Source organism: Girardinichthys multiradiatus, chromosome 19 (genome assembly GCF_021462225.1).
Source record: "Girardinichthys multiradiatus isolate DD_20200921_A chromosome 19, DD_fGirMul_XY1, whole genome shotgun sequence".
NCBI classification, from domain to species: Eukaryota; Metazoa; Chordata; class Actinopteri; order Cyprinodontiformes; family Goodeidae; genus Girardinichthys; species Girardinichthys multiradiatus.
In genome coordinates, this window is record NC_061811.1 from 28747801 (window position 1) to 28772674 (window position 24874).

Below are 24874 nucleotides of genomic sequence, written 5' to 3' on the forward strand. Positions count from 1 at the left end.
TTTACTGTATGTCTTCTGTGTTAATTATCCCCCTCCTCACAAAACAACCAGGAAACCCTCAGGGAAAAATCAGTAAACGGCCAAACAATTTAATAAGATACATTCAATTTTACTGTGCAACATTTGTCAATTGTTAATGCTCTGCAACATAATTCCAATTCTGTCCAAATGTGCATGGAGACATCCATGCTTTCTGCAACGCTAATTGCACTTCATTCAACGTACCTTTATCTAATAAATAAAACTTCTGTGTGGAGCTCTTTCTTTGGCTACACTTTTAGTGAAGTGGGAAAGAAATGCTCCATTTATCAAATCATAAACAACAAAAGGCATACAAACTTTAAAAAAGCTAAACTAATTAACAAGCACCCTGAAATACTCATGCAAAGTGTTTTCCCTTAGGTTGATTGAATATTTCTTAAGTTGTACATTACCCCTGTTTTTGCCCAAAGAGTGTCCAGTAAAGAATCTGAGAGGAATAGTGTTGATGGGCAGAGTGGTGGTCACGCACCAGTCCTTTCAAAACACCTGTTCTGCAAGTTCTTTTAGACAACAAGTCTGTTGTATTAACCATTTGCTCCTTGTGAGTCTTTGGTCTCGCTGTGCTGAGCTTGGAGGGCAGTGGGGGAGTTGAGGGAGATTGTCCCACACTCAGTGGAGCGGATAAAGGTTCTGAGTCCTTCATAGAAGGCTGGCAGCAGGAGCAAAATAAGACCTGAAGCGTCCTGTCCTGTCCACTCACCCTCACGCCCTTTCACTGTTTCTCCCCTGTCCGTCTCTAGTCCTCGTAGGAGACCTCACAGCGCCGACGCAGCGACTGGGTGCATGGCGTCACGGCTGGCCACCAAGCTCTTGAAGGCCAGAGGGGCGGCGAGGTCACAGCTGTGGGGAGATAGAGCATTGCCACTGGCCGGCTGCCACGTGGGTCCGGTCACATAGGCCGACGTGGTGGCGCTGTACCCCATGTAGGGTGACACTTGGGTGGGAGGGTGGTAGGGAGGGATGCTGGGCGCTGTGACATAGCTGTTCACTGTGGGCAAGCCACTCGGCGTCTGGAAATAAAAAGGAAAAGTCTAGATTAAATATGCGACATAGATCAAAAATCAACCAGTTTAATTTTTCTTTCAGTCTATTGTGCTGTCTTCATCTGAGTCCTGTTTATAATTAATGTTTTTAGAATTAATGAAACAGATTTAATTTGGTGCCAAATCTTTACCAAATGTCGGTGACATTAAGTTTTAAGAAAAATTCATGGAGAGAGCCCATCCCAGACACACACACACACACTGTAGCTATAAAAGCAAGCTGCAGAAATAAGTAAAAGTGATATTGGTTGAATTATGACCAGCAGACCTAAATCCTAACTTCACAGCCACCACATAAAAATCCCATTTTCCCAATATTGATGAAAGTATGAATGATCAATTATGCGCACTCATGCTCCTTGCACACATTAAAGGAGCATAACAACCATACATGCATGGTTGCCCTGTATTTTCTACACTGAAAGTGGACGATTCTCCGTCAGCCAGACGGAGTACAGGCTTGTTGGGGTACGCCACAAAGCAAATGTCATGATAGATTGAGGGCAGTAGGAGAAGAAATATGATAGAAAATGAGGAAAGGGAGGGCTTTGGAGTAGGAATGGGCTCTGCTGCTCTGGCACAGGAACAGGTTTTAACTGGAGGATTTCACATTTGGATCATGGAGGCAGAGTTTCTTCTCATGGGTGGTCTGCTAGTTCTAGTACAAACATTTTATTATTAGTTTATACAACTGGGAATTTTCCTGCATTTACATGCTTGTCTGAAATGGTTATATATATATATATATATATATATATATATATATATATCCCTTAGAAACAAGGGCAGCATCACATTAGTACATTACAGGTATCAAGGTACATAGAGGTTTTTAAAAAGGTACATTTTTAAAACTGCTCAAATTTTCCATCATACGTTCCTTAAGGTTTAAAGTCCATTTAATGGGATGCCAGAGAAGGTGCTGGAGTTACCGAAGTTTTCTCCAACTGTATAGATCAAGAGTAACATAGTGTCCCCCCTCCAAAATCTGTTGCTGCACAATGCTGATCAGCTGTCTGAAAGAATGCTACGGGTTTATTTTGTTAAGACTGAATCGGCTGTTTAAAACAAGTGAAATGGAGTGAAAATTAAGCAAACACACCCCGCTACAAGTAGTAACACTGTTTGTACATAAGCTAAGAGGGCTATGTATGTTGAGCAGCAGACTGCAGACTAGCTACCTGAGCAGATAACCATACTACTTAACCGGATGGTATCTGCCTTTTATATGTGTGTTACTCTAAAATAAGCAGAATGGCAAGAAGAAAATATTTAGTGAACACAGGAGCCTGAACATGTTTTAATTAAATTTAATTGATGTTTGATATTTTTTCTTAATTCTGCGTACCAAAATTTCAATAAATACATATTTATGTAAAATTAGAAAACTATAATAATCAATATATTATATTTGCAACAGTAAGAATAATTGTTGCTTCTCTATTTCAAATAAAAACAATTAGGTCATGTTATGCTATATTTAAATAATTTCTTTGTGAATGCTGTTAAAGTGGTATTTTTGCTCAAAGGTATACCATGAGAATATCTCACAAACCACTGGCTATTTACAACATTTATTGTCTTTATAAGTGCTATAAGATAGAGCAAGTTTTTAGCCTTTTTTTAGCTCATAGTAGGCCACAAAATCCCATCTCAGGAGTTATCATAGTTTATTAATTAATTTTCTCAAATGTAAAACGCACACACACACACGCAGCTGTTTATACACAGTACACAGGTCCTGCCTAATTTTTTTTTATTTTTAACACGGATCAACTGTATTTTGGTTTATGTAATATAATAAATTATCATATCATGTTATTAATGTTTTTATTGTGTTGACATTTGGTTACAATACTACTTTAAAAACACAAATTAACGTGAATAAAAATTAAAATATCTGTCAAAATTACTTAAATTTATACACTCAAACGTGTAAACGCAAATTTGTGTTTTTCTTTATGCACCTTTTTGATTTACAAAGAACTGTATAATGATCAATAAAGGTTTAAAGTCTTCCTTTATTCCCACCGTTTATAGTCCAAATCAGTCTTGAGGCTTTAAACATTTCTACGTTTTGCGGAGAGGCGGAAAGCGTAATGCCTGTGTTGTTTAATGCAGCTCGCATCCCTTTTCGACAAGGATCGACGGCAGTCGCTGCGTGATTTATCCTCAAAGCTGACTCAGTGATGCTGCCCTTGTTTCTATGGATACATCCGTCCCTCTCCGTTATCCGATCACCGCCTCCAGGCTACATGTTTCCTACCGCAGCCTTCCAGACGCACGACCTGCTGGCCTCCACTGCGATTTTAGTTCAATCCGGCCTGCTGATGTTCGAGCTAAATAATAAACAGTGGAACAGTCCTTTTTAAAAGTTTTTACTCTTGGTTTTCAGAGCCAGGGAAATGAAAAATAAGGCATGCAGCTTAAGAACTGGTAAGTTTTGTTTGTTGTTTGAAAACATCGGAGCTTTCCATGTATGCCTGGCTCCCCACAACCTGCAGGTATTTTGCCATCTCAGGAGACTCAGACTATATCTGTACGTTCATTTCTCATATTAAAAAGTATTGTTCTTATGCTTGCATTTAATTTCCTACTTAAGTTTGTTTTTTGCGTAGCTAAAGTGGGACCATCAATCATGCTTCATGGACATTTCTCCAGATTTTACGCGCTGTCATTGTAAGAGGAAAAAAACACGCATGCGCACGTCCACCCGCTGTCACCCAAAGGAGGCGGTCTCAACCTTAAGTGTGAAAAGTAATTTATACAAAATTATAATGGGGGACTGCGTATAAAACGTAATGCAAATAAAAAAGGCAGCTATTGTTATTTTATGTAAATATATGGTCAATAAAAGAATAAACAGCTTATTTTTAAAATTGTATAATTCTGTTTTGTTTGTGTGTCCAGAATTAGTTGTTTTTTATAAATATCTTAACGCCCACATCGGTGTTAAATTATAAATACACTGTTATGCATTAAGTTGGAATAGAATATTGATTTACCTCTACCCAAACAACAATAAAAATCTAAGCACAATATAGAAAATGTTTCTGAAAACAAAATGATTCCATATTTATGGGCAGCACTATTGCATATCTTATATATTTAGTCTTTAATAATGTTTTGTACAAAAAAAGCGAAAACTTTTTAACAGGCAGTTTTTCTAAGCAACATTTTGTATATTTTATTTAGCCTAAACATTCACTGCTGCTTTAAATCGCTCGCATTAAATCCATTCGTTTATGCTCGAATAATTTACCAAGAAATCAAACATCTGACTTTTTTTATGAGTGGAAATGGGTTGCAATTTAATTTAAAACCTTAATATTATTTTATAAAACCTCTTTGACATGTCAATTGCTAAATAATAATCCCCCAAATAACTGACCAAGAAGCAAGACCAACAGAAATGGCTGCTTTTAAAATGAAAAATAATAATTCGCCCCATTTATGTGCTAACCTGTAGATGCGTGTTTATGTTTCAAGAAGAGGAAAATTCCAGGCCATATTGTTATTTGAAAAATAAAAACCAAGAATGCTACAAATTAATGGGAAACTTCTGAATAAAATGACTGATTTAAAAAAAATGAGACGTGTCCACATTTTACCTGTGTGTATTTTGCTTCGTGGGGTTCTAAATGCGCCTTATCCATGCCACTGACTAGTGAAGAGCTTGCTGGTGGGAAATTACTCCTGTTTATAGCGCTCCATTCTTCTAGTTTGGCGCTGGAAAATGATGGACTGTCACTAACTGGGGGAGGTAAAAGAGAAAAAGAACAGGAAAGTCAGGAAGGGCTTTTTAAATGAAATTCTGGGGAGAGAGAGGGGGAAAAAGAGCGGCCCAAAGTCGCTGTTACTCATGCATTTATCAGCCGCAGGTTAGCCCGGTTGCAAAAGACAATAAATCCTGTGACATTTTGCACTGAAGCGTGCGCATTTGCCATTTCTACGCACCCATGCTGCTATAAATCTACGCGCCTTTGTGTGTGCAAATATTTTAGAATATGGCGTTTAATCAAATCTTAATCTGAAACTTTGATTTTTGAAATTTGTTTCACAAATTCTAAATTTAAAAGTTTACACCTCCATCTCCATTTAACGTGGTCGAGATGATTTGAAAGAGTTTTACAAAGAGCAAGTAAAATGGAAGCTCATTTTTCTGTTTGGTTTTGTTTTTTGGTTTTTTTACTTGTCATTCGTTTAGGCTGGCATGTTTTGCTTATTTATAAAGATCAGATGAAGATGCAGGCTGTAAGCAAACTCCGGTGAGTCAGCTCATCCAATCCTAGATGGCAAATTAAATGTACTTCCTCCCTTTCGTGCGTAATGGACAATACTGCCCGTGTTTACCGCTGGGAGAGCAAGCCAATAAAACATTTGAACAAAATTCACGATGTAGAAGCTGAAGTAAAATGTTTTCAGTCATTTGAATCAATCTCAGCAGTTTTTGATTTGTTGCCTACGGGTCGTTGTTAGTCGCTCACAATGCGTTGTTGAATCCGTGCGCACTAAAAAAAAATCTAATCACCTATGGGTCTCTTAACCACCTTTCATAAGTTCTAAATCCACTTTTGAACTTTATGTAATGGCGAAATCAGTGCAAAAACTATAAAAACCTGCAGCCACAGACATCTGCAAGTGATTTGGAAATGCATAAATTGTTTAGAAAGGCAGCCTTTCAAAACAATCCTCCCCCCTGTGAGTTCTCGCAGATATCTGCCTCGCATTTGTCTCGTTTTTGTTCGCTTAAGTTACAGATATACAGTGTTAATATGACTGCGGTGGAAGTAGAGAGGAGCCCGGAACCCTGACAGCACTTCCCCTCCTGTCCCTGGTAAACAAGCTGCTGAGCCCGAGCCCACCATTAACACTGATTTATGCTGGATCCTGTTTCACTGTTTCCAAAACATCTGCGGTCGTGTTGAAGGTGGTGGCAAAGTCATCCGGGCCTAGCTATACCTGCATGTGTCGCCCAGACTGGACTACAAATAGGAGCCCTGGCTGTGCTGGATAACGCGATCTGCGCCAAAATAACACCCAGCACATTCTGACACACTTCATCTGCCAGCCGAATGCCACCTAGATCTGCATGTCGAGCCATGTGTTTCCTGGTACCCCTATTTCAAACCTAGATCAACCCACTAACGGTACAGATATTAACTACTTTGGAAATTACACACACACACTAACTACCCCCTAAAACGTGTTTAAATGTGCTGTAATGAGTAACTGTGACAGGCCTGTGCGCAGCCTTGCTTACTTTGTTGCTCTGTGATAGATCGAATTCCCAGAATATCTGTGACAGAGTGCGAGGAGGGCCATATCCTGTGCATGGCCATGTGTCCGGGAAGGGTGGGCATGCCGGGAGGAGTGGGCACTTTGGACGCTGGGTATGAGTACAAGTGGTTGTAGGGTAAGGTCGGCTGCGGCGGCGGGTGAGGCGCCTGCTTGCCCGACTCGTACTGGCTTTGCTGCGCCAGATTCCCGATCTTGTTCCGCAGGATCCGGCTGATGGAGCTCACGGAAGGCAGGTTGAACTTGTCGCAAACGCCGTCGGCCAGTAACCTGTCCCGGATCTCCCAGGCAAAAATCCCCGGGTCCCTCTGCTTGTAAGTCCTTATGTGCTTGACGACTGTGGGTGTGGTGACCCGCGGCTTGCTGCCCCCGATGGCCCCCGGCAGGATGGAGCCCGTCTCGTTGTAGCGGGCCAGGATCTTGCTCACGCAGCCGTGGGACACGCGGAGCTGGCGGCTGATGTCGCAGGGCCGGATCCCGAGCTGGGCCAGCTCCACGATGCGCAGCCGGATGGCGTTGGGGAGCGGCCGGCCGTTCACGAACACGCCACCGAGCTGGTTCACCTCACCGAAGGCAGGTTCTGGTGTCAAAAACAAGCAGAGGAGAGGGCAGTGAGACACGAAACCAAGGCCCAGCACACACACACATCTCACACATCTGACATGATGGAAGCGATTTCACACAATCTGATTTCTGTGTGAACTAATGAAGCAGATGGAAGCTTTTTGTTGCGCCGTTTTTTACTTATAAACTTTTTATAGCCGCTTTGAAAAATCCCACAAAGGAAAATCTTATCCTTTCTTCTTACAAACGTTTTTACTTTGATTTGGAAGCTCATCATTACGAGTTATGCGCGATGTCTGCTGGAAATAACACGCCACGCAGACATTCAAAATCCGTGCGTTACTGTCGCTTAATAACCACTTTACATCTAAAAAAAAAAAAACTATAATAACCTCTCTAGATTTTCTCACCTTCCCATGAGGACCGATTGCTGCATCCTCCCGTACCGACAGGGAAAAAAGCACAGTTGAACTCACCCATCGTGTTGAAGCCGCAAAGGAAGTACACGGTGTCCGCTCTGTGCCGCCTCCGTGGATCCTGCCGCACATCCAGCGTGTCCGCACTCGAGGGAAAAAAAAAACACTTCTTGTGCGACAAAATGAAGAAGAGGGGACAAAAATCTCTTTCTGTTTCCCGAAGGCGCCGGAGACAGGCTTGCATTTCAATCTGTTGAAATCAGGGAGGCCGGGCTTCCCGGAGCGTCTGCGCCCGCTCATTGGCCCGCCTCTCCAATCCGCGTCCGGGATCTCTCTGCGCCGTCTGCCATTGGTGAGGGGGATACGTTTGACATGACTGATCTCTCTCCTCCTCCCCATTCCTGCTCCCAACCTCTAAAAGCTGGGGATAACCAACATGAATGTGTTTGTTATGGAGACAGATAGGATGGGTTTTACGCGGAATCGTGAACAGATCCTTCACCTCTTGAAGAGTGACAGACAACAAAAATATGGCTCCTGTTAGTGATGATCAGGGAAATCCCATCAGCAAAAATAGAAACCGCTTCATTTAAAATTGTCCGGAACTTTCATCAGTTGCAACATTAGTTCCACATTAGTAAATGTAAAAAAAAAAAAACAACAAAAAAATTATTGGGGCTTTCCACTCAAGAAATTTAAAATAATCTAATTTTGAGCAACACAGTTAGATGATTTTTGCAATCCCAATCCCGTTACATTTTCTGATTTAGTCACCCAAACTTTCTCCTTTATGCATGAAAACGTTGCAAGAGTCTTTTTGTAGAGGCTGAAGTTACCAAAAAGTAAACATTACGAGTTTTTTGGAGAAAAACAAAAATGATCCGAAGTTGAAGTCAGAGTTAGATCTGACAGTTTGATCCCATTTAAAACGCCAACTCGCATGCGTAAAACTACTCTTGATACTCTAGGTTTAACCCAGACAAATGAATTTCTTCGTCGTGAAAAATAGAGAAATCTTCCTATGAAACTTGGTCTTGTTTTCATATCATATTTAGTTTATTTAATTTGAGTTGAATATTGTATTTGTATTGTTGCTGTGTGTTTTTTATTTTTTTTTTCAGACATGACTCTCTTGTAAATAAGATCTTGGATTTCAATGACGCAACCTGTATAAATGAAAGTTAAATATTTAAAATGAAATAAATGACATGTTAATCTGTTTCGTTTGGATCGTGGCTGCGCGCACAGGACAGGTCAAATGCTCCTTATATAAATATTCCAAACGCGCCTGAAAGCTGCAGGCTTTTAGACCTATGGTAGCTCTGCTTTGCAACAGTTCTTCAGAATCAACGTTTGCACGCAAATTATTCAAGCAATAACTGTTTGTAGCGTTTTTAATATGCACCGGCTGGATAGAAAGCTCACTTGCAGGCAGCAACAGAGATGTGTTGCCTCCCTACACCAGAAACAAACACGCCATAACTTTGCACCTCCACTTTCTCCCCATTATGACACATGCTTTGGGTTATCTTGTTTCATTTTTTTTTTTCTAAAAAAGGGCTGACCTTCATCTCCCAGTCTAAAGGGATCAGCATGCATATAAACATCAAACGACACTATGTGCAATTAGGAATATTGTTGAAACCTCTGCAGACATTAAACAAGCGAGGCGGCTGTGAGAGGCCAGAAGGTACACATAGATGATTCCTCGGTATTTGTTCCAGCACGCACAGCTCTGAGGGTTAGATGAAGCAGGAGGGGAAGCTTGTTGTGTTTTGTTTACCTTTTCCCACCTTGTGAGGAGGCCGTAATTCCCTGGAAGTCAATAAATACACCCGCTTAGGTAAAGCGTAGATTATAGCGCGGATATTTTTTTACCTTAACAAGACCGAATAAGACCTTTTCCCCCTAAAACCTGCCACTGCAGGACGCCTTCCGCCCCACCTGCCCACCCTCTTCAGCTCCAACGCCAGGGACAATGTTTACGGTCTAACGTGTTCGACTTGTTTCTATGTAGCTGCCTCTGTTGGCTGGAATAACAGAAGGTCAGCGGTGAAGGATCAGACGTCTCTGCGGGCTGCTCCATCTTCAGCACTTTCACAGTGGACGGAGACGTACACCCCCGCCCCCCCCCACCACCACCACCACCACCACCACCACCACCACCACCACCACCCAGATAAATGTTGCTGATCCATGACGGGTAACACAAGTTAACGCTCATCTACTAAATGAATAATAATAGGCCCTGATTCTGTTTCTATTTTTGCCCTTATATGGTTATTATTGTTATTCTTATCATTTTTCACTTTTGTAACGGGTCAAAACGAACCATAAGCAGTCAGAAACCAAAAAACAAAAACAATAACCATAAATAAATAAAATGTAACAATGCAAATTGGGTGAATAATAATAATAGTAATAATAATCGTATTAATGATAATAACAGTGAAAATAAATAATCATTTATTTTCCCCTTATATATCCAATTAAACTTCATTTATATATTAATCATTGCTAATAGGATTTCCATCCCCACGTCTCAGGTAGTTCATGTCTGATTGAATTGTCTCTAAACGCAACATCTCCCTCTCAGACATTGCGCGGTCCTGCTCTTTGCAGGACATGCTGGAAGTTGCCCTCTCTTCAGTGCAAGTCTTCTCCTCTGTTCTGTGTGTGAGAATAATTTCAAGCACTACAGTCGACCTACTGTCTCTAATGTTTTTGTTGTTCAGTTCAACAATTTTCTGCTGAGACAAGTGAATTAAAGGGATCAGTAATCTTATTAGGATTACAGTTTTTCTTTGACTATGCTCCTGTACACAATAAATTAGACCAATTGTTCCTTATTAAATGCACTGTTACTTTTTCTAATTTTTTCAAGTATTATGGAACTATGCAGTTCACATTTTCTGAAGACTGAAACGTTTTTCTCCCAATTCGTTTATGCTTTTTGTCCTTAAATATGCAAGCAAGGAAAATTAATGCATCTCAAATTCCTCTTGGCATAGATGCCTCCTTCTTATGAGAGCTCATCAAACTAAAACATATCTGTTTAAACCACACGTTAACTGCTCTGACCTTTCCCCACGGGTTATTAACAGAGCAAAGGAAACTTAGAAAAACATTTATTAAGTTTGTTTACCTGCATGTTGCTGCCATAGCCACTGCAAACCGCCGTGCTTTCGGTTGAAACTCTCCCACATTATGTAGTTCATCTCTTGTGTTATAAAGTCTCCTATCACACATATTTTATGATTTATCGCGTTTTGAACAAGTGAAGACATGAGAAAGTCGGAACATTTCCATGTTCTCTGCTTTAGGGCTGTATTTGTTATCAACCAAACAATAAAACTGCTCAAACCTATTTGTAACCCTCCTGCTGCATTTCGATCATAACTTATCGAAACAGCTCCAAGAAATTCCTGCGCTGTTTGAAGATGTGGGGCTGGATGTGGTCCATCATGATTGCGGTAAATAAAGAAACTGATTCTAAACGGCGTCTTATGAAACGAGTGTTGGTCATGGTTTAATACAAGGATGCAGCTCCGGATGCGTTTCCTCCAAGCTGCTTATATTTATAAGCGAGTGCACGACCGGATTCATGCATAATAGGATAAATAAAGAAAAAGACAAAAATAAATAATCCAAAATAAATAATGTGAAATACTCCACATCTATAAGAAATGGAATTACGAAGTCGGGGAGGATGATGTAAGGATGTGCATTCCGCGCATTCCTTGTAATCAACCATTAGTAAAAACACTGGTAGCCCAGGCGACATTATTATGTCATACATTTTTTAAATTCTCTTAGCCAATCAGATCTCACCGTTATCTTTGAGGTGCCGATAGCCATAAACGGATGATAAATGATTATTTTTCTGGAAATAATCTCGGACTGATAAAATTCTATACTAGAAGAAAATGCGGTTTTATTTAGGAAGAAATAATAACAATAATAATAATAATTATTATTATTATTATCATTATTATTATTATCATTATTATTATTATTATTATTTCCATCCATCAATCAATCGATTCATGCACGGACTTATCCTTGCAGGGTCGCGGTTTTTTTTTATCACAACTAATATTATTGTAATTAGAATTTCAGTAGTATATACATTTCTAAAGTGTCTAAGTTATACTCGCTACTGAATTTTGAAAAATCATATACCTTTTAAAGAACAAGAAAGAAAATCTAGGTTTGTAGAAATTATAATATGTTAGGGTTCAATATTATTATTATTGTTGTTATTATTATTATTATTATTATTATAAGTATCAATTAATTTGTACTACCCCATAATTACATGTTCACATAATATTTTAAATTTATTTATTTATCCAGTGCCCATAGTTTTTTGCGATATGCTATTTTCCCCATGATCTAATTAATTTTGCATTAATTACCACATGATAAAAGAACGGTCTAGGCATTATTTTCAGTCACAGATAAAGCCGCCTGTTAGACAATCCGCAGAGCCACTGGGTTTCTACGTGGAAAAAGTAGCAGAAAGAAAAAAATGGCTCCCAGTTGGTGGTTTAATGTTCCCAGTGTGATCATGTGGAAAATCCAAGTCACCACTAAAGGGTTATTATGGGGACGCGCAGTGATTTCTTGTTTCAGAGGGGCTGGAGGTCTGTCATCTCATAGTCTAACTGTCCCCAAACTGACAGTTACTACGGTGGAGCAGTGTTTCTGTGTGTAGGCTGCAGTTTTGTCCCTGGAAACGCGACTGATTAAGTTGTGTTTTTTTTTATTTTTAAAGAAGAGAATATTGATTTCACCCCTAGCTGTTTGACAGAAGAAAAACAGGCCTATATGGATGCTGAATGAGTGGACATTGCTACTTTAAAAAAAAAAAAAAAGAAATGCGCACTTAAAATAACGCGCACTGATGACTCTGACCTATGCAGCTAAAAGAGACGCGCCTGTGACACTTTTAGAGTCTTTGTGCAGGTTAGCACTCCTCTTGGGCCGAGTGGCCCGGTAACTTCAGTGCGGCCTTAATGAGGACGAACGCGGGTTAACGACCTATGTAGTCCTGTTTCAGAGGCCAGGCCCGGGCTTCAGCGCACAGGGCCCGAGAAGAAACACCATTTACGACACTTTCGCGCATACATCACTTTGACATCTGTTCGTCTGGCACCTGGCATGCATTAGTAATAAATATTTCATCCCGCTCTAATTTGGAGCCGAAGACACCGAGAAGAAAAGCGGAGAGCTCCTCGTTTTCTGCGCTTTTACGCAGTTCTTTTTTGTGCAGAAAAGTGCAAATGGGGTGTTGATACAGAACACACCACCACCTCATGAACCGTTGGCTCATACCTGAACGGGACCTATATTAAATTTCTTCATCCATTATGATCCCCGTTTAGGCGCAGAAAAATGCCAGCAATTAGTCATGTTTGGGCGCAACGGCGTCAGATTTTTCACGCAGGCGTGTTAGATTAGTAAAAGAGTGGGCGCAGTGTTTAATATCTGCAAACAGAGGCCGAAGCGAGCCAGATGGAGCATGCCAGAGGGGATTCTGACATGCTCCTCTGAGAGGGTTTTTGTTTTATTATTGATAGCCTCTGGAAAATAAAAACATCTATAACTTGTATTCCTTACAAAACAGCACATTTGGAGAGAGATAACACGGTTGGGGTCCAGATGCAGAGCATCTCTTATCTTCTTTTTTGCGACTAATACTAAACATCAGGCTTTGCATTTCATTAGCTGTCCCACAGTGTCCTTGTTGGTGTCGCTTTCTGCAGAGGGCCACTGATGCCACTGATTCAGCGCCGACACACTGTAGAAAACAACAGGATAGACTCGTTTTCAAGCATAATGGCTCCATCTTGTGGACAACATTTAACATCTGCATAAATTGTGGTCTATTTTCAGTCCCCAGAGACAACAACACTTTGTAGAACCACATTTTGTTGCAGTTACAGCTGCTGTCTTAACCACCGTCGCACATCTACAGACGACGTTGTCTGCACAAAGTAGCGTATGTTCAGTCAGATTAAGGGGGGAGCCTTTGTAAGCATCAGTTTCCAAATCCTTCTGCAGATTATCTACTGGATTATTGCCTAGACTTTGACCGGGGCATTCTAACACAGCTATACTTTGATCTAAACATTTCCATTTATACCCTTGATTTATTTTTAGGGTTGCTGTCCTGCTGGAAGGTGAATCTCCACCCCAGTCTTTTAGAGCCGTTTGTCCTGTATGAGCGCCATCCATCCTCCCATCAACTCTGACCAGCTTCACAGTCCCTGTTGAACTCCCACAGCATGGTACATCCACCACCATGTGTTACCCTAGTTTTGATTGGTTCAGGGTGATCTGCAGTGTTAGTTTTCCTCCATAGATTTTTCGACCTGAGCTGTGGATCTCTGCAGCTCCTCTAGAGTTACCATGCTACCCTTTACTCCCTCTCTGTGCAGCCTGTCAGTTTAAGTGGATGGCCATCTCTTGCAGTTGTGCCATACTGTTTCCGTTTTTGGATGATGCATTGCGATCTTTCATTATGATGCCTTATTCTGTGTTTTTGGCCAATATACATATTTATTTACGTTTTTTTTTTTTTTGGTCAGAACTTATTTGAGAGCACCAAGTTATAGTGATCAGTGCTATATCAGGTTAAATGTCTGCTGCATCTATTGGCTTCCGCAGTCACTGAGTACCTTTCCTGTCAGATTATTACTGATAGTTTGTGCCTCATACCGACCAATACAATAAATTAGAATATTATTGAAAAGTTTATTTATTTCAGTAACTAAATTTACTAAATAAAACCAATTTTACAGATTAATTACACAATGACTGAAGTTTTCAAGCATTTATTTCTGTTAAATAATGAAAACATTACGTTTAAGACTAGAATATTACATCAGACCAAAAAAAAATTTGGTGCAGAAATATGGGCTTAATGAAAAGTATGTGTAATTCTTCCTCAAATGTCGATTTTTATTTATTTATTTTTTTTCAAAAAGTACTATTAACCTGACAAACAAACCTCATCGGAACTCATATTCTAACTTATTGAATGTGGGTATACTTGTCAGGCTGCATAAGGAAAACAAGTCCAAATATTTTGTAGATATATGAGACACAGGTGGACTGCCAGAGCTGACCAGTCATTGTGTTTGAATAAACAGTCTGAATAGGATTTTTTACTCCACCCAAAAGCTTAAAAAGGGGTCTGAAAAGAAGCTGCGGAAGGAGAGTCTCTAATTTCTTCTCCTGTAGGGGGCGACAAAGTATGATACATGGTTCAGAAAAGAGGGGTTTTGGCACTTTGTTTTTTTTTTTTTTACACACCAGGTTGTCTGTTTGAACGTTTTGATTCGAAGAAGGCAACAATAATGCAAGGAAAAATGAAAGAGAATTCGTAATTGGAACATAAAAGTGTAAATTAAATTTTTTTAATCTATTTATGATAAGGAGTGTATTGTCTAATGGTACCTCCTGTGATCACACTGCAGGCAGTTCAGAGAAAGGTTTACAGTGCCTTTAATTAATGCTTAAAGTGCCAGTGCAAAGGTATTCACACTTCTTGAACTTTTTCATATTTTATGTTACAATCACAAACCTCTGTGTATTTTACTGGGATTTTGTGTGGTTGACAAACAACAAAGTGGCAGTACTGAAAAGTGTGGCATGCATTTCTAGTCACCCCACTTTACTCTGATGCCATGAAATAAAATCCAGTGCAACCAGCTGCCATCAGAAGTCACCTAATTGCTAAATAGAGTCCAGTTGTGTGTAATTCGGCTTCAGTATAAATGCAGCTGTTCTATGAAGACCTCTTAGGTTTCTTAGAAATTAGAGGATAAACAGCATCATGAGGACCAACGAACACAACGGGCAGGTCAGGGATAAATATGTTTACCTAAACTGACAGGCCAAGATGAGAAAATATTCTGATATCTCTGGAGGAGCTGATGAGATCCATAGCTCAGATGGTAAAATCTGTCAATAGGACAGCTGTTAGTCATGTACTCTACAAATCAAACCTTTATGGAATAGTAGCATGAAGAAAGTTGTTAAAACGAACATTAAAACGTCCTGGTTTGGTCAATGAAAGCCAAAATTAAGCTCATTGACACTGCTGCCAAAAACAAACAGCACACGTTACCCTGAACCTTCCTGTGCTCCTATGGTGAAACATGGTGGTGACAGAATCATGCTGTGGGAATGCATTTGTTCAGCAGGCACAGGAAAGCTTCTCAGAGTTGATGGGAAATACAGGACAAAACTGGAATAAAACCTGTTAGATAAATATTATGTATTATATTATGTAATATATGTCAAAGTCTTGACCTAAATCTAACTGAGTTTCTGGGGCAAGAGTTGAAAACTGATGTTAACAGATTTTCTATGTCGAATCAAACTTGTGCGAATGGACAATTTTTTCTGCGTTTAGCTGTACAAATCTGGCAGAGACATACCCGTCCAAAACCAGAAATATGTAGCACAAATAAAGTCAACATTGTTCAGCTCACTTCCAATGCTTTCCTGTTTTCTCAGCTCCCTTGACCAAAACAGAGAGGGGAAAAAAATGCTGTGAACTCACAAAGGCCTTTTTTGTGTTTCTGCAGTGCTTAAACAAACCAGACTTTTTGACTTGTACTCAGTGAGAGCACCAACATGCAGCTGCTGCATGGTCAAGCAGCCTCACAAGACTCCAGTTTACCACAGAGAGAGTGATGTGGCTGCCAAGTAATTATCCCCCCACCCCAACTACAGCCCCCCCTCCAAAATGCTAATAGTAGATTTACAGGAGACCGAGAGGGCAGAGGAGATCAGCGGCAGGTGCAGCTGCTGCAGTGAGATGCTGCACTGAGACACCACAGTATGCTGATGACTAACAGAGGGGTCATTGTGGCTGCTAGGTGATGGATACACCCTTAGGAGTAGAAACGGCCGAAGCTCTGCTGATTACATCTTATTACCCTATGTATCATTGGGTCTTGTTAGTCATCATGTTGAGGTCAGACACTTAGTGTAATAGTTATAGACAGCACCAGGAGGTTACCTTGCTTCAAATGAGCTGAATTGTGGTTACAGTCACTGTTTGTTTGACTTGTAAGAAAATTCAGAGTGATGGTGAAAGATTTGATGCTGAGTTCTTCTGTAGTGCATATATAACCTAATAGACTGCTCTCTAATAAGTGGCATCAGATCATCCAGAGTACAAATAACTGGTTTAAAGAAAATACAAAGTGCATTATATGATGTATCTATTGAAATTCTTTCTGGCTGATCTCATAGGACAAAAAAGTTTCAGATGCACTGACCTAATCATCTGGCCTCAAAAAAGACCCAGATAAACACAGAGATATATTAACTGTGAAAAGGAAATTTAGAATTATTTCCCCTTCTTCTACAGTTGATAAAAAACAATAAATCTGATTTGTTAATATAGCTTATGGCATGCATTAGATTTAAAATCTGCCTAATATTTAATATACCCCACAAACCTAATTTGTTTAGTGTAGCTTCAGTACATAAACTTGACTAAACAATTAAGCATACACGTATATGATTCTGTGACTGTTTAGACTAAACACAATGAAAACCTTCTCTTTAGGCAGAATGTGAAACATGCTGTGCACATTCATCATCCTGCAAGGTGACAGCCAAACACTCACAGGCAGTTAAACAATATGTTTTCATTAAGGCTGTGTACATTCAAAACTAAAACTTTTACTCATGATCTGCCTTTTCTTTCCATGTTTGGTTCTTTGTTTAATTATACAATTACAAAACATTTCCTAAACTGGAAAATACTGAATTTGTCGGTACAGCAGCGAAGACTCCATGGGACTTTGTGAGAAAAATCTGCCTTTTGGCCGAGGAGGGATTGGGAATGGAGGGCTAAACAACAGAGTAAATATTTGGCAGTGGAGGGCTCTTGGAAGCAGCAGAGTGCCCACTTCGGCTGAAGCCTGTGAGTGTTAAATAGATTAAGGGGGCTGCTGGGTCTTTGTGGAAAGAGAAATTCCCGTTCTTTGGACATGACTTTTTCTTTGCTTTTTGCGTGTTTTTGCTCTCCAATCAAGTGGCCTCTGTGAGCAATCCACTTTAGCTGACCCTGATATAGCTACTGTAGTCAATCGGTATTTGTCAGCCATCAAGTACACTGATAAAACAAGCTGGTTTTCAGTTTTATTTCTGGTTAGACTTTAATAATTTTTTTTAATTAAAATTTTTAAATGAGTTGTATTTCCTCAACTAAATTAGCTACATTCTAGCTAAACTGTTAGAATCTTTTTGTCATCTGGGTTGTCCTCTTGTGTTAAAAATGAACATAAAATAAGAATTGGTTTTGATTAAGGCATTAATTATTTCTGAAATATTACTTTTTAAATCTATTCTAACATGGAGGCTTAACTAGCTCAACTCTGGATACAAACTACATTTCCTGTTATAATATATACATATATATCATGCACAAATAGAATTAGTCTAATAAGAGTTCTTCAGTTTTTGTTTTTGGGATCACTTTTTGGTTGTTTAATTCACATAATTTATGTAGCAGCAGCAAAGCCAGTGATGAACATTGCTTTTCAAGCAGCTTGGAGAAAAACAAGTCACCGACTTTGCTGAGCTTTGAAATCTAAAGGGAATTTAATACGGCCTTAATTACACATGTAATATTGCTCCGGCCTATAGACGGTGGGGCAGGAGACGCGGAGCAGTAGATAGTGTCCTAGATCCCATTCAGCTCCATTGAAAACCATGACAACACAGAACAAGCTCAGATTTATCCCGTGAAGCTAAAGCGCATTGTGTCGGGGCGTCAATCAGCCATTATAGCCGACTGAACAAATGCAAAATCTTGACTGGAACAAATGCTTCCAACGGGTCTCGGACGCGGGGCTACATTTTCCCTCTTTGTTCCCCTCCTCTGGTTGGCATGTATTGGTGATGCCCCCACCTCCCCCCCAACTTCTCGCCCGACCACCCAGGACGCAGGGAGGCAGGTCCTCCACCACTCTCCTCCTCGGCCCTCATAGATACACCTCTCTGAAGAGGATGAGGCTCGATACCAGTGAAGGAGAGAAAATCCCGCATCGCATCAGACTGGATCCACTGTTAAAAACAATAATGCATCGCAGTGCAGCCTGCACACAACTTATTGTTGAGTCACTTTTAAATCAAGAAATTCACAGAAAAGTAATTAATTGGAAGATGTTATGTTTATGTTCTGTGCTGGCTGAATGATACATTGTTGATGATTTATTTGACCAATTAATAAAATCTTGCCAGGAGTGATCAATCATTGCCATAAGAGGAAAACAGACGTGTTGGGAGGCAAATAATACGTCTTAAAATATGTCTGTTATTTTATAGTAGATGTTAGATTACCATTGTTATAAAGCCCTCTGGGTTCTATTTTCCCAAAGAGCAGCGATTTTACCAGGAGGACCAGACGTCTAATGACGTTAACAGTGGTTGAAAACCTTTCAGATGGAATAAACAAGCCCTATTTTCAACTTCTTTGTTTAAGCTTTATTAAGACCAGACATTATAATCCAACAAAGTCCAGTTTAATAAAGCAAAGAACCCTAAAAAGACGTTAATGGGCGTGTTGTGTTCAGGTGGCAAATAGTCATTTTAACACATTTGTAACTTTGGTATTAAAGTTTCTGTTTAGTTGAATAACTTTTCTCTGCAAAGAAAATGAATTTTGGAGGTTATTAAATCTTGGCTAATAAAATTATTTAAACTTTAATCAAGCATGTTGGTTTTCAAATGTAGTATTCAATAATGGTTTAATTCTACCATGTATTGCTTTGTTTTGGGAATAAATCCTATAACTCAACATTTTCATTATGATTTAACTAAAGATGCAAATTAAGTCAGATATTAGCTAGTTATTCTCATTTGTCCTGCAGACAAAATCGATATGTTTTCATGGGCTGTATTATGAGTTTATATAGCAACTTAATCAAAGTTCAGAAGTCACATGAGACTTGTGGTTGGGAAAGTTTCTGAGCTGAAGAAAAAATGTTGGTTCCTGCTTTAGCAGCAATAAAGCTAACATGCTAGCAAACTGCAATTTGATAACCCTGGTTTTTTTTTTTAAAGAACTTTTTATTACTTAATTGGATATTAATCCCTATGTTTGTTTCTTTTTTTAACACGGATGATAAACAAGAAGATTTATGAAATAATCAGTGCAGATGCTTGTTAATCATGAATCTGCAGACAACAAGAACAAGAACAGGAAATATCCCTTGCATCCTCAAAACTTAGACCCTAATGAGTAATGACTGTATGATTGCTAACTGGATAGATTTTGTATTGACCAATCTGAGCTTGTATGCTTAAAATGTATATTTTATAAGATTATTCTGGATTGAGAGATTTTAACTAATGTTCTGTTGGGTAAGAACGGTTGATTGTGCAGATGTTTTGTACCTCCTGTTGATTAATAAAATAATAACTGACAAATATTGCTTGGTAAAATTTCAGCCAGTATAAAACAGATGAGTTGGGACAAAACAAATTTATTTCAGTAACAAAAATATTTAATTTGAGTAAAATTATTTCAAAAGTAAATGAGAATTCAACTAATTTTATTCAGTAACTATGAGCTAAATTGTAAGTTTGTCAATGCACTCGAAAGCTTGTAGATCCACTTTTCAACACATTTTTCTAAAGACAATAACTGGCCGACAAGAACTGTATGAAAAAAGATTTCAGTGGACGTCCTGCTTCAAACCACGCTGTTCCACGGCCTACAACTTGTAGGCCTCATCTGAGACCACATAGTACTAAAACCTAAAATGAGCGTTTATTCTCGCATCATATGATTGGATGAAACCATGCATTATCCCGGAAAGTCAGAAAAAGGAGAGGGAATCCTGTTGGAATGTTTGAGACTCTTCCATCGTCCATAAAGCTCTAAACTTCTCACGCCTGCAAGCGATCCGCACATTAGTAGCGCATTAGTTAAACCAACTCTGCGGGCATCACGCTAATTGCTCACTTTGTATGCAAATATTGGACAAGTTGTTTGGACAAGAGTAGGAGAAAGGGGGTGAGAGTGAAAGGTTTAGGAGGGGGCCAGTTTGATGATGGGACAGGCTCTGTTGTCAGTTGCCACCCAAGACGTGATTCAGCTCCAACAATTACCATTATCTGTTTCTCAGTTGGACGATACGGGACGAATCTGTAATGATGACGAGTGTTTCCTTGGCTCTTTGTTGAGTTTTTCTTTTCTCTTTTTTTTCCAGAGTCCACACCCAGCCATCATTGGTGACAGCACTCCAGCCATTCAGGTACTGGGTGGAGGGGGAGGCTTTATAAACGGGCAGCGCATGGAGAGCGCTATTTGGGTAACACTGGGCTCGGCGCACGGACCGTTGTTTGGACATCGCAGCAAAGTGTTATAGGTTTACTTTGAGGGCTCGGTTCCGTTTAATGCAAAAACAGGATTGCACCGAGAATACGCGATGACTGCACCAAGCAGGTTCAGTTTTTCCGTCAGGAGCATCCTGGACTTGCCTGAGCAGGATGCGGAGGCTGCGCCGCGGTCCTCCTCGGTTTACTCCTCCTGTTCCTCCAACTCGCCGTACACCTCCTGGATCGAGTGCGATCGGAGCCCCTGCGTGTGTAAGTGCATGATCGATTTTACAGGCAAAATGCCTTCTAAGAGAAATTGTTTATCTTTAATTATAATGCAAAATATAAAGAACTGCAACGTCCTTCAGAAGAGGAAGAGCTCTTTAAAAGAACAGCTAACAAACATTATTTCCAGCAACGTTTTCCCTTTTACTAAAATGCTAATTTCTTTCTGTGTTCCTCTAGCTTCTGATGAGGGAAGTTTCGAACCGTCCCCCGACTCAACCAAGCCGGATGACTCGTCCCTTGACATGGAGCCGGAGAAGATAAAAAAGGGCAAGAAGCGCCGCGTCCTGTTCTCCAAAGCCCAGACCCTGGAGCTGGAGAGACGCTTTCGCCAGCAGCGCTACCTGTCCGGACCGGAGAGGGAGCAGTTGGCTCGGCTTCTCAGCCTCACTCCGACCCAAGTGAAGATCTGGTTTCAGAACCACCGCTATAAGATGAAGAGAGGCCGGGCCGAAGGCGCGTTTCCGTCGGACGCGGACATACCGCATCCTCCGCTGCTGCGCAGAGTGGTTGTTCCGATTCTGGTCCGGGACGGGAAGCCCTTCCACACCTGCTTCATTGAGGCGGATAAAGTCAGCTGCTTAACCTCTCCTGCTCCTCCTCATCCTCAGGCGGTGCCTTTTCCTTTAGCCTTCCCACCTCTCCAGCATGCCTCCTCCGGTTCTCTTCCTCCCCGGTACCAGCAGCACTTTCCAGCCGCTACGGCCTCCAGATTCGCCTGGAGGGACTTTTGGAGCGACTCGGTCCCCTTTAACCCTCTAAAATAAGATTCCTCGTGTAGATGCACAAACTCATTTAGAATGACATCAAATGTTTTCTAAATGTTTTACAAATTTCTGAGCAACTTAAACATTTAGATTTCTACTTTAGAACGAAGACTATTTTGCACATTTTATTTGGATTTGTTTGGTGTTGTGATTATTTTTGTACAGCTTTGTCTTGTTGCAGCATGTAGGACGTCTTTAAAGTGATAATGCATTTATATGTTTTTTACTTTCCTGTTTTATTTTTTTATCTTTTTAATTATTTGTATAAATACTTTACGCATTCCAGTAGATAAGGGATGGTGTATAGGAAGAAATCAGCCTTTAGCCTCTATCTGCAAAATAAAATGTATTATTTTGTTATTTCTTGTCTTCCAGGAGACTTTCTTTAAAGTTTAAACTGTGTCATTATGTGGAAAAAAATTATGAATAAAATATTTTATTTTGAATTAATATTTGTTTCGAGTAATGTGTTTTTTACACGTGAATCATAGCTGTAAGATTGATGTAATTTGACATCACTGACTGAGCACATTTATGCGTACTTGAAACAATTATTCTTTACTGGCTAAAGGGGAAATAGGTGCTTACTTTACAAAAAAATTGAAAAAGTGTTAATTTATATTGATATTATACTTTAAATCATTACATATATTGAGTTTATTTATAGTTAAAGTTCATAAATAAGGAGATGAATTTGGATGACATTTTGTTTAATTTTAACATTTCATTCTTTTCTGGCCAGGTTTATATGTAAGGAGAAAATTTATGTTTTTTTTTTTACTAAATAAATTAAATGTGTTTGTATCATGATATATAGTGTTACATATGTATTATTTGTATTCATTTAAATAGTTTAGACAAATAGGATAAAAATCTATGTTAAGAATAATAAAAGGAGTTCAAGACGCTTTTATAGTGTAAAAAAACTAATTATGCAGCCAAAAGCTGAGCAAACATGTCCTCTAAAAGGACTGGATTTGGTTAAGCATGAGCATACCCGGCATCTTTTATGACATCAACGTGTTGGGGTCTGGGATCAGGAGATGCTTTGCTCAATCATTCAAGTTTTGTTATTCTGATGAAAGTGCACTAAAAGCATTTATTAGCTTTATTCTGGAAATGTAGGTATGTTTCATACCTGTTTGGAGAGAAAGTGAATTTTTCATATAGTAGCATAAATTGAAGAGGAATTAACTTATTGCAGATCAGTTTCTTCTTTTATGTCGCAATTATCTTTGTTTTTATGTTATTGATTTTAATTTTGTTTTATTTTTACATTTCCTGTCCTGCCAGTGTAGGCAAACAGTAAGGTGGGTCTGGTTACCTCACAGTGTTGAGTCAGATTTGTTCTACAATTCCCATGGAGATGAAAACGTCTTCTATCATCCCCCTCGTGGAAGCATGACCACCTGATCATTGGTCCAAAATGAAAAATATGTCTCTGTGTTTAAAATCAAGTCAGTGCCTGGGGGGGCCTTTCACTTCCACGCCCCCTATAATGTTGTTTGCTCGTCCTGTGACCCCGCAGCTCATCGTCCCTGTCACCTGGCCCTTTGTCCTCATCACTAGGGCCACCTTGCATCACATATGGAGGGGACTGGCCGAACCCCTCAGCTAGCAGCATCTCCCCTTAAACGCTTTCTTTGTCCGGGTGTCTCTCCCTGAATGGACCTTTGTACCTCCACCAAAGGGGACTGAGACAAAATCTTTAGTGTTTCAATTCTTGTGATGTTTAATCAGTCCCTGCAACAAATTTATGAGGTTTAACCACACAATGGTGTTTTAGAGCATCTTGGGGGTTTAAGAGTGACAAAGACGGGCTTTTAGAGGTTGCCATTGGTTTTTTAAGTTAGTCAGAAGAATTGTCTGAATGGGACGGGCTTGTATTGGTCTGTCCATCCTATAGTTTTACTCACTGGCCTGCCCTGGGGGGCCCCAAGAAAGTTAGGAGATGCACATAAACTAGGCCATGGAAGAAGTTTTTTGAAGTTCCAAATAATGTGTTTATAAACTTCTTGGACAAGAGCAGGCTATTAATGTTTATGAAACATTAATAAAAAAAATTATAAAACATAAATAGACAGCTAGGTTAACAAATGTTTTGGATTTTCACATATAATACAGAATATATTTTTTATTGTTAAATAGTTCTATTCTGCAATTAATTACTGAATTTTGTCCTTTTTTTTTTTTTGTCCATTTGGCCAATGGTTGTAAACAAAATATTCTTATCATTTAGACGTTTAGATCTGATTTTTGTTTTGTAATGCACAGATTCAAATTTAAAAAAAGTAGGCTTAACACATTGTGTTCAATTTAAAATGTGTTTAGATTTTAGACAACAGGTATTCTGGAAATAAGTGTAAAATCGGTAAAGATTCTAGTGAAAAGGACCTTTAATTTGTCACACAAATGTCTACATAGCTCCCTCCACAATTATTGGCATACGTGCAAAAGATGTTAAAGGGATTTAAATAAATTAACCTTTTATTACAAATACATAATCTCACATTAAAAATATGCTGCTGTTCACCAACAGTGAGCACTGGAGATTTTTGGACCCCTCCATTATCCTCCTCCTCACTGTGTATGATGACAATACTTAACTCCTCATCCTGCAAAATTTGTCACAACTAGTTTTTTCACACATTTTAATGAGTGCTGTAGATGTAGGCAAGTATAGCATGACTCATGAAGATCCCACACACACATTTGACATACTTGAATTCTCTTGTCGTTCCCATTTTGAACAGTGGCTCAAAGAAATGGTCCTGTTTCACATCATGTATTTCCCAGGGAAAAAGGAAGGCATTGATTTTGAATTAAACATTCTTAGAACACCTGTATTTAGAAAAACAAGTATAGTAAAATGCATATTTTATTGGAAATGTCAGGACACCGCTAATTATGTCATGATCCATGGAGTTAAAGTTACTATGCTAATGGTGGTTTGCAGTTTGTTTTGATTATCCCAGTATTGTATTATTAGTTCCCTGCTTCTAATGTTTTTCCCATTGTTTTCTTACTGTGACATTACCCATTTCCCATCGGTTTCTCTGTTTATGTCCCTAAGCAGCTACCTTACATTGTGTTAACTGTACTC

General features: G+C 39.4%; 2 protein-coding genes across 3 annotated transcripts; one reads left to right on the top strand and one right to left on the bottom strand.

Moving 5' to 3' along the window:
* Positions 1 to 73: 73 nt before the first annotated feature.
* On the bottom strand, positions 74 to 7681 carry pax9 (paired box 9). Of its 2 annotated transcripts, XM_047344804.1 has the most exons (4): positions 7358 to 7681; positions 6325 to 6963; positions 4697 to 4839; positions 74 to 1052 (listed from the first exon to the last, which is right to left on the bottom strand). In XM_047344804.1, the coding sequence occupies exons 1-4, from the start codon at positions 7605 to 7607 to the stop codon at positions 798 to 800; spliced, it is 1287 nt and encodes a 428-aa protein (XP_047200760.1). In that variant the 5' UTR covers positions 7608 to 7681; the 3' UTR covers positions 74 to 797. The 2 variants fall into 2 exon arrangements, with proteins under 2 accessions (XP_047200760.1, XP_047200761.1); XM_047344805.1 differs by lacking the exon at positions 4697 to 4839 and having other exon boundaries at positions 6349 to 6963; positions 7358 to 7678.
* A 12683-nt stretch (positions 7682 to 20364) lies between these two features.
* Positions 20365 to 22178, top strand: nkx2.9 (NK2 transcription factor related, locus 9 (Drosophila)). Its single transcript, XM_047345964.1, has 2 exons — positions 20365 to 20989; positions 21185 to 22178. Exons 1-2 carry the CDS (start codon positions 20830 to 20832, stop codon positions 21769 to 21771), a joined length of 747 nt encoding a protein of 248 aa, XP_047201920.1. The 5' UTR covers positions 20365 to 20829; the 3' UTR covers positions 21772 to 22178.
* Positions 22179 to 24874: the final 2696 nt, after the last annotated feature.

What these genes read in the sequence shown, in the direction of transcription:
- nkx2.9 (XM_047345964.1), top strand. Translation starts at nt 20,830, where the DNA reads ATGACTGCACCAAGCAGGTTCAGTTTTTCCGTCAGGAGCATCCTGGAC. An exon ending in CGATCGGAGCCCCTGCGTGT is followed by an intron (nt 20,990 to 21,184) that starts GTAAGTGCATGA and finishes GTGTTCCTCTAG; the next exon opens with CTTCTGATGAGGGAAGTTTC.
- pax9 (XM_047344804.1), bottom strand. Translation starts at nt 7,607, where the DNA reads ATGCAAGCCTGTCTCCGGCGCCTTCGGGAAACAGAAAGAGATTTTTGT. An exon ending in CAATCGGTCCTCATGGGAAG is followed by an intron (nt 6,964 to 7,357) that starts GTGAGAAAATCT and finishes TTTTGACACCAG; the next exon opens with AACCTGCCTTCGGTGAGGTG. An exon ending in GCAAGGCTGCGCACAGGCCT is followed by an intron (nt 4,840 to 6,324) that starts GTCACAGTTACT and finishes TACCTCCCCCAG; the next exon opens with TTAGTGACAGTCCATCATTT.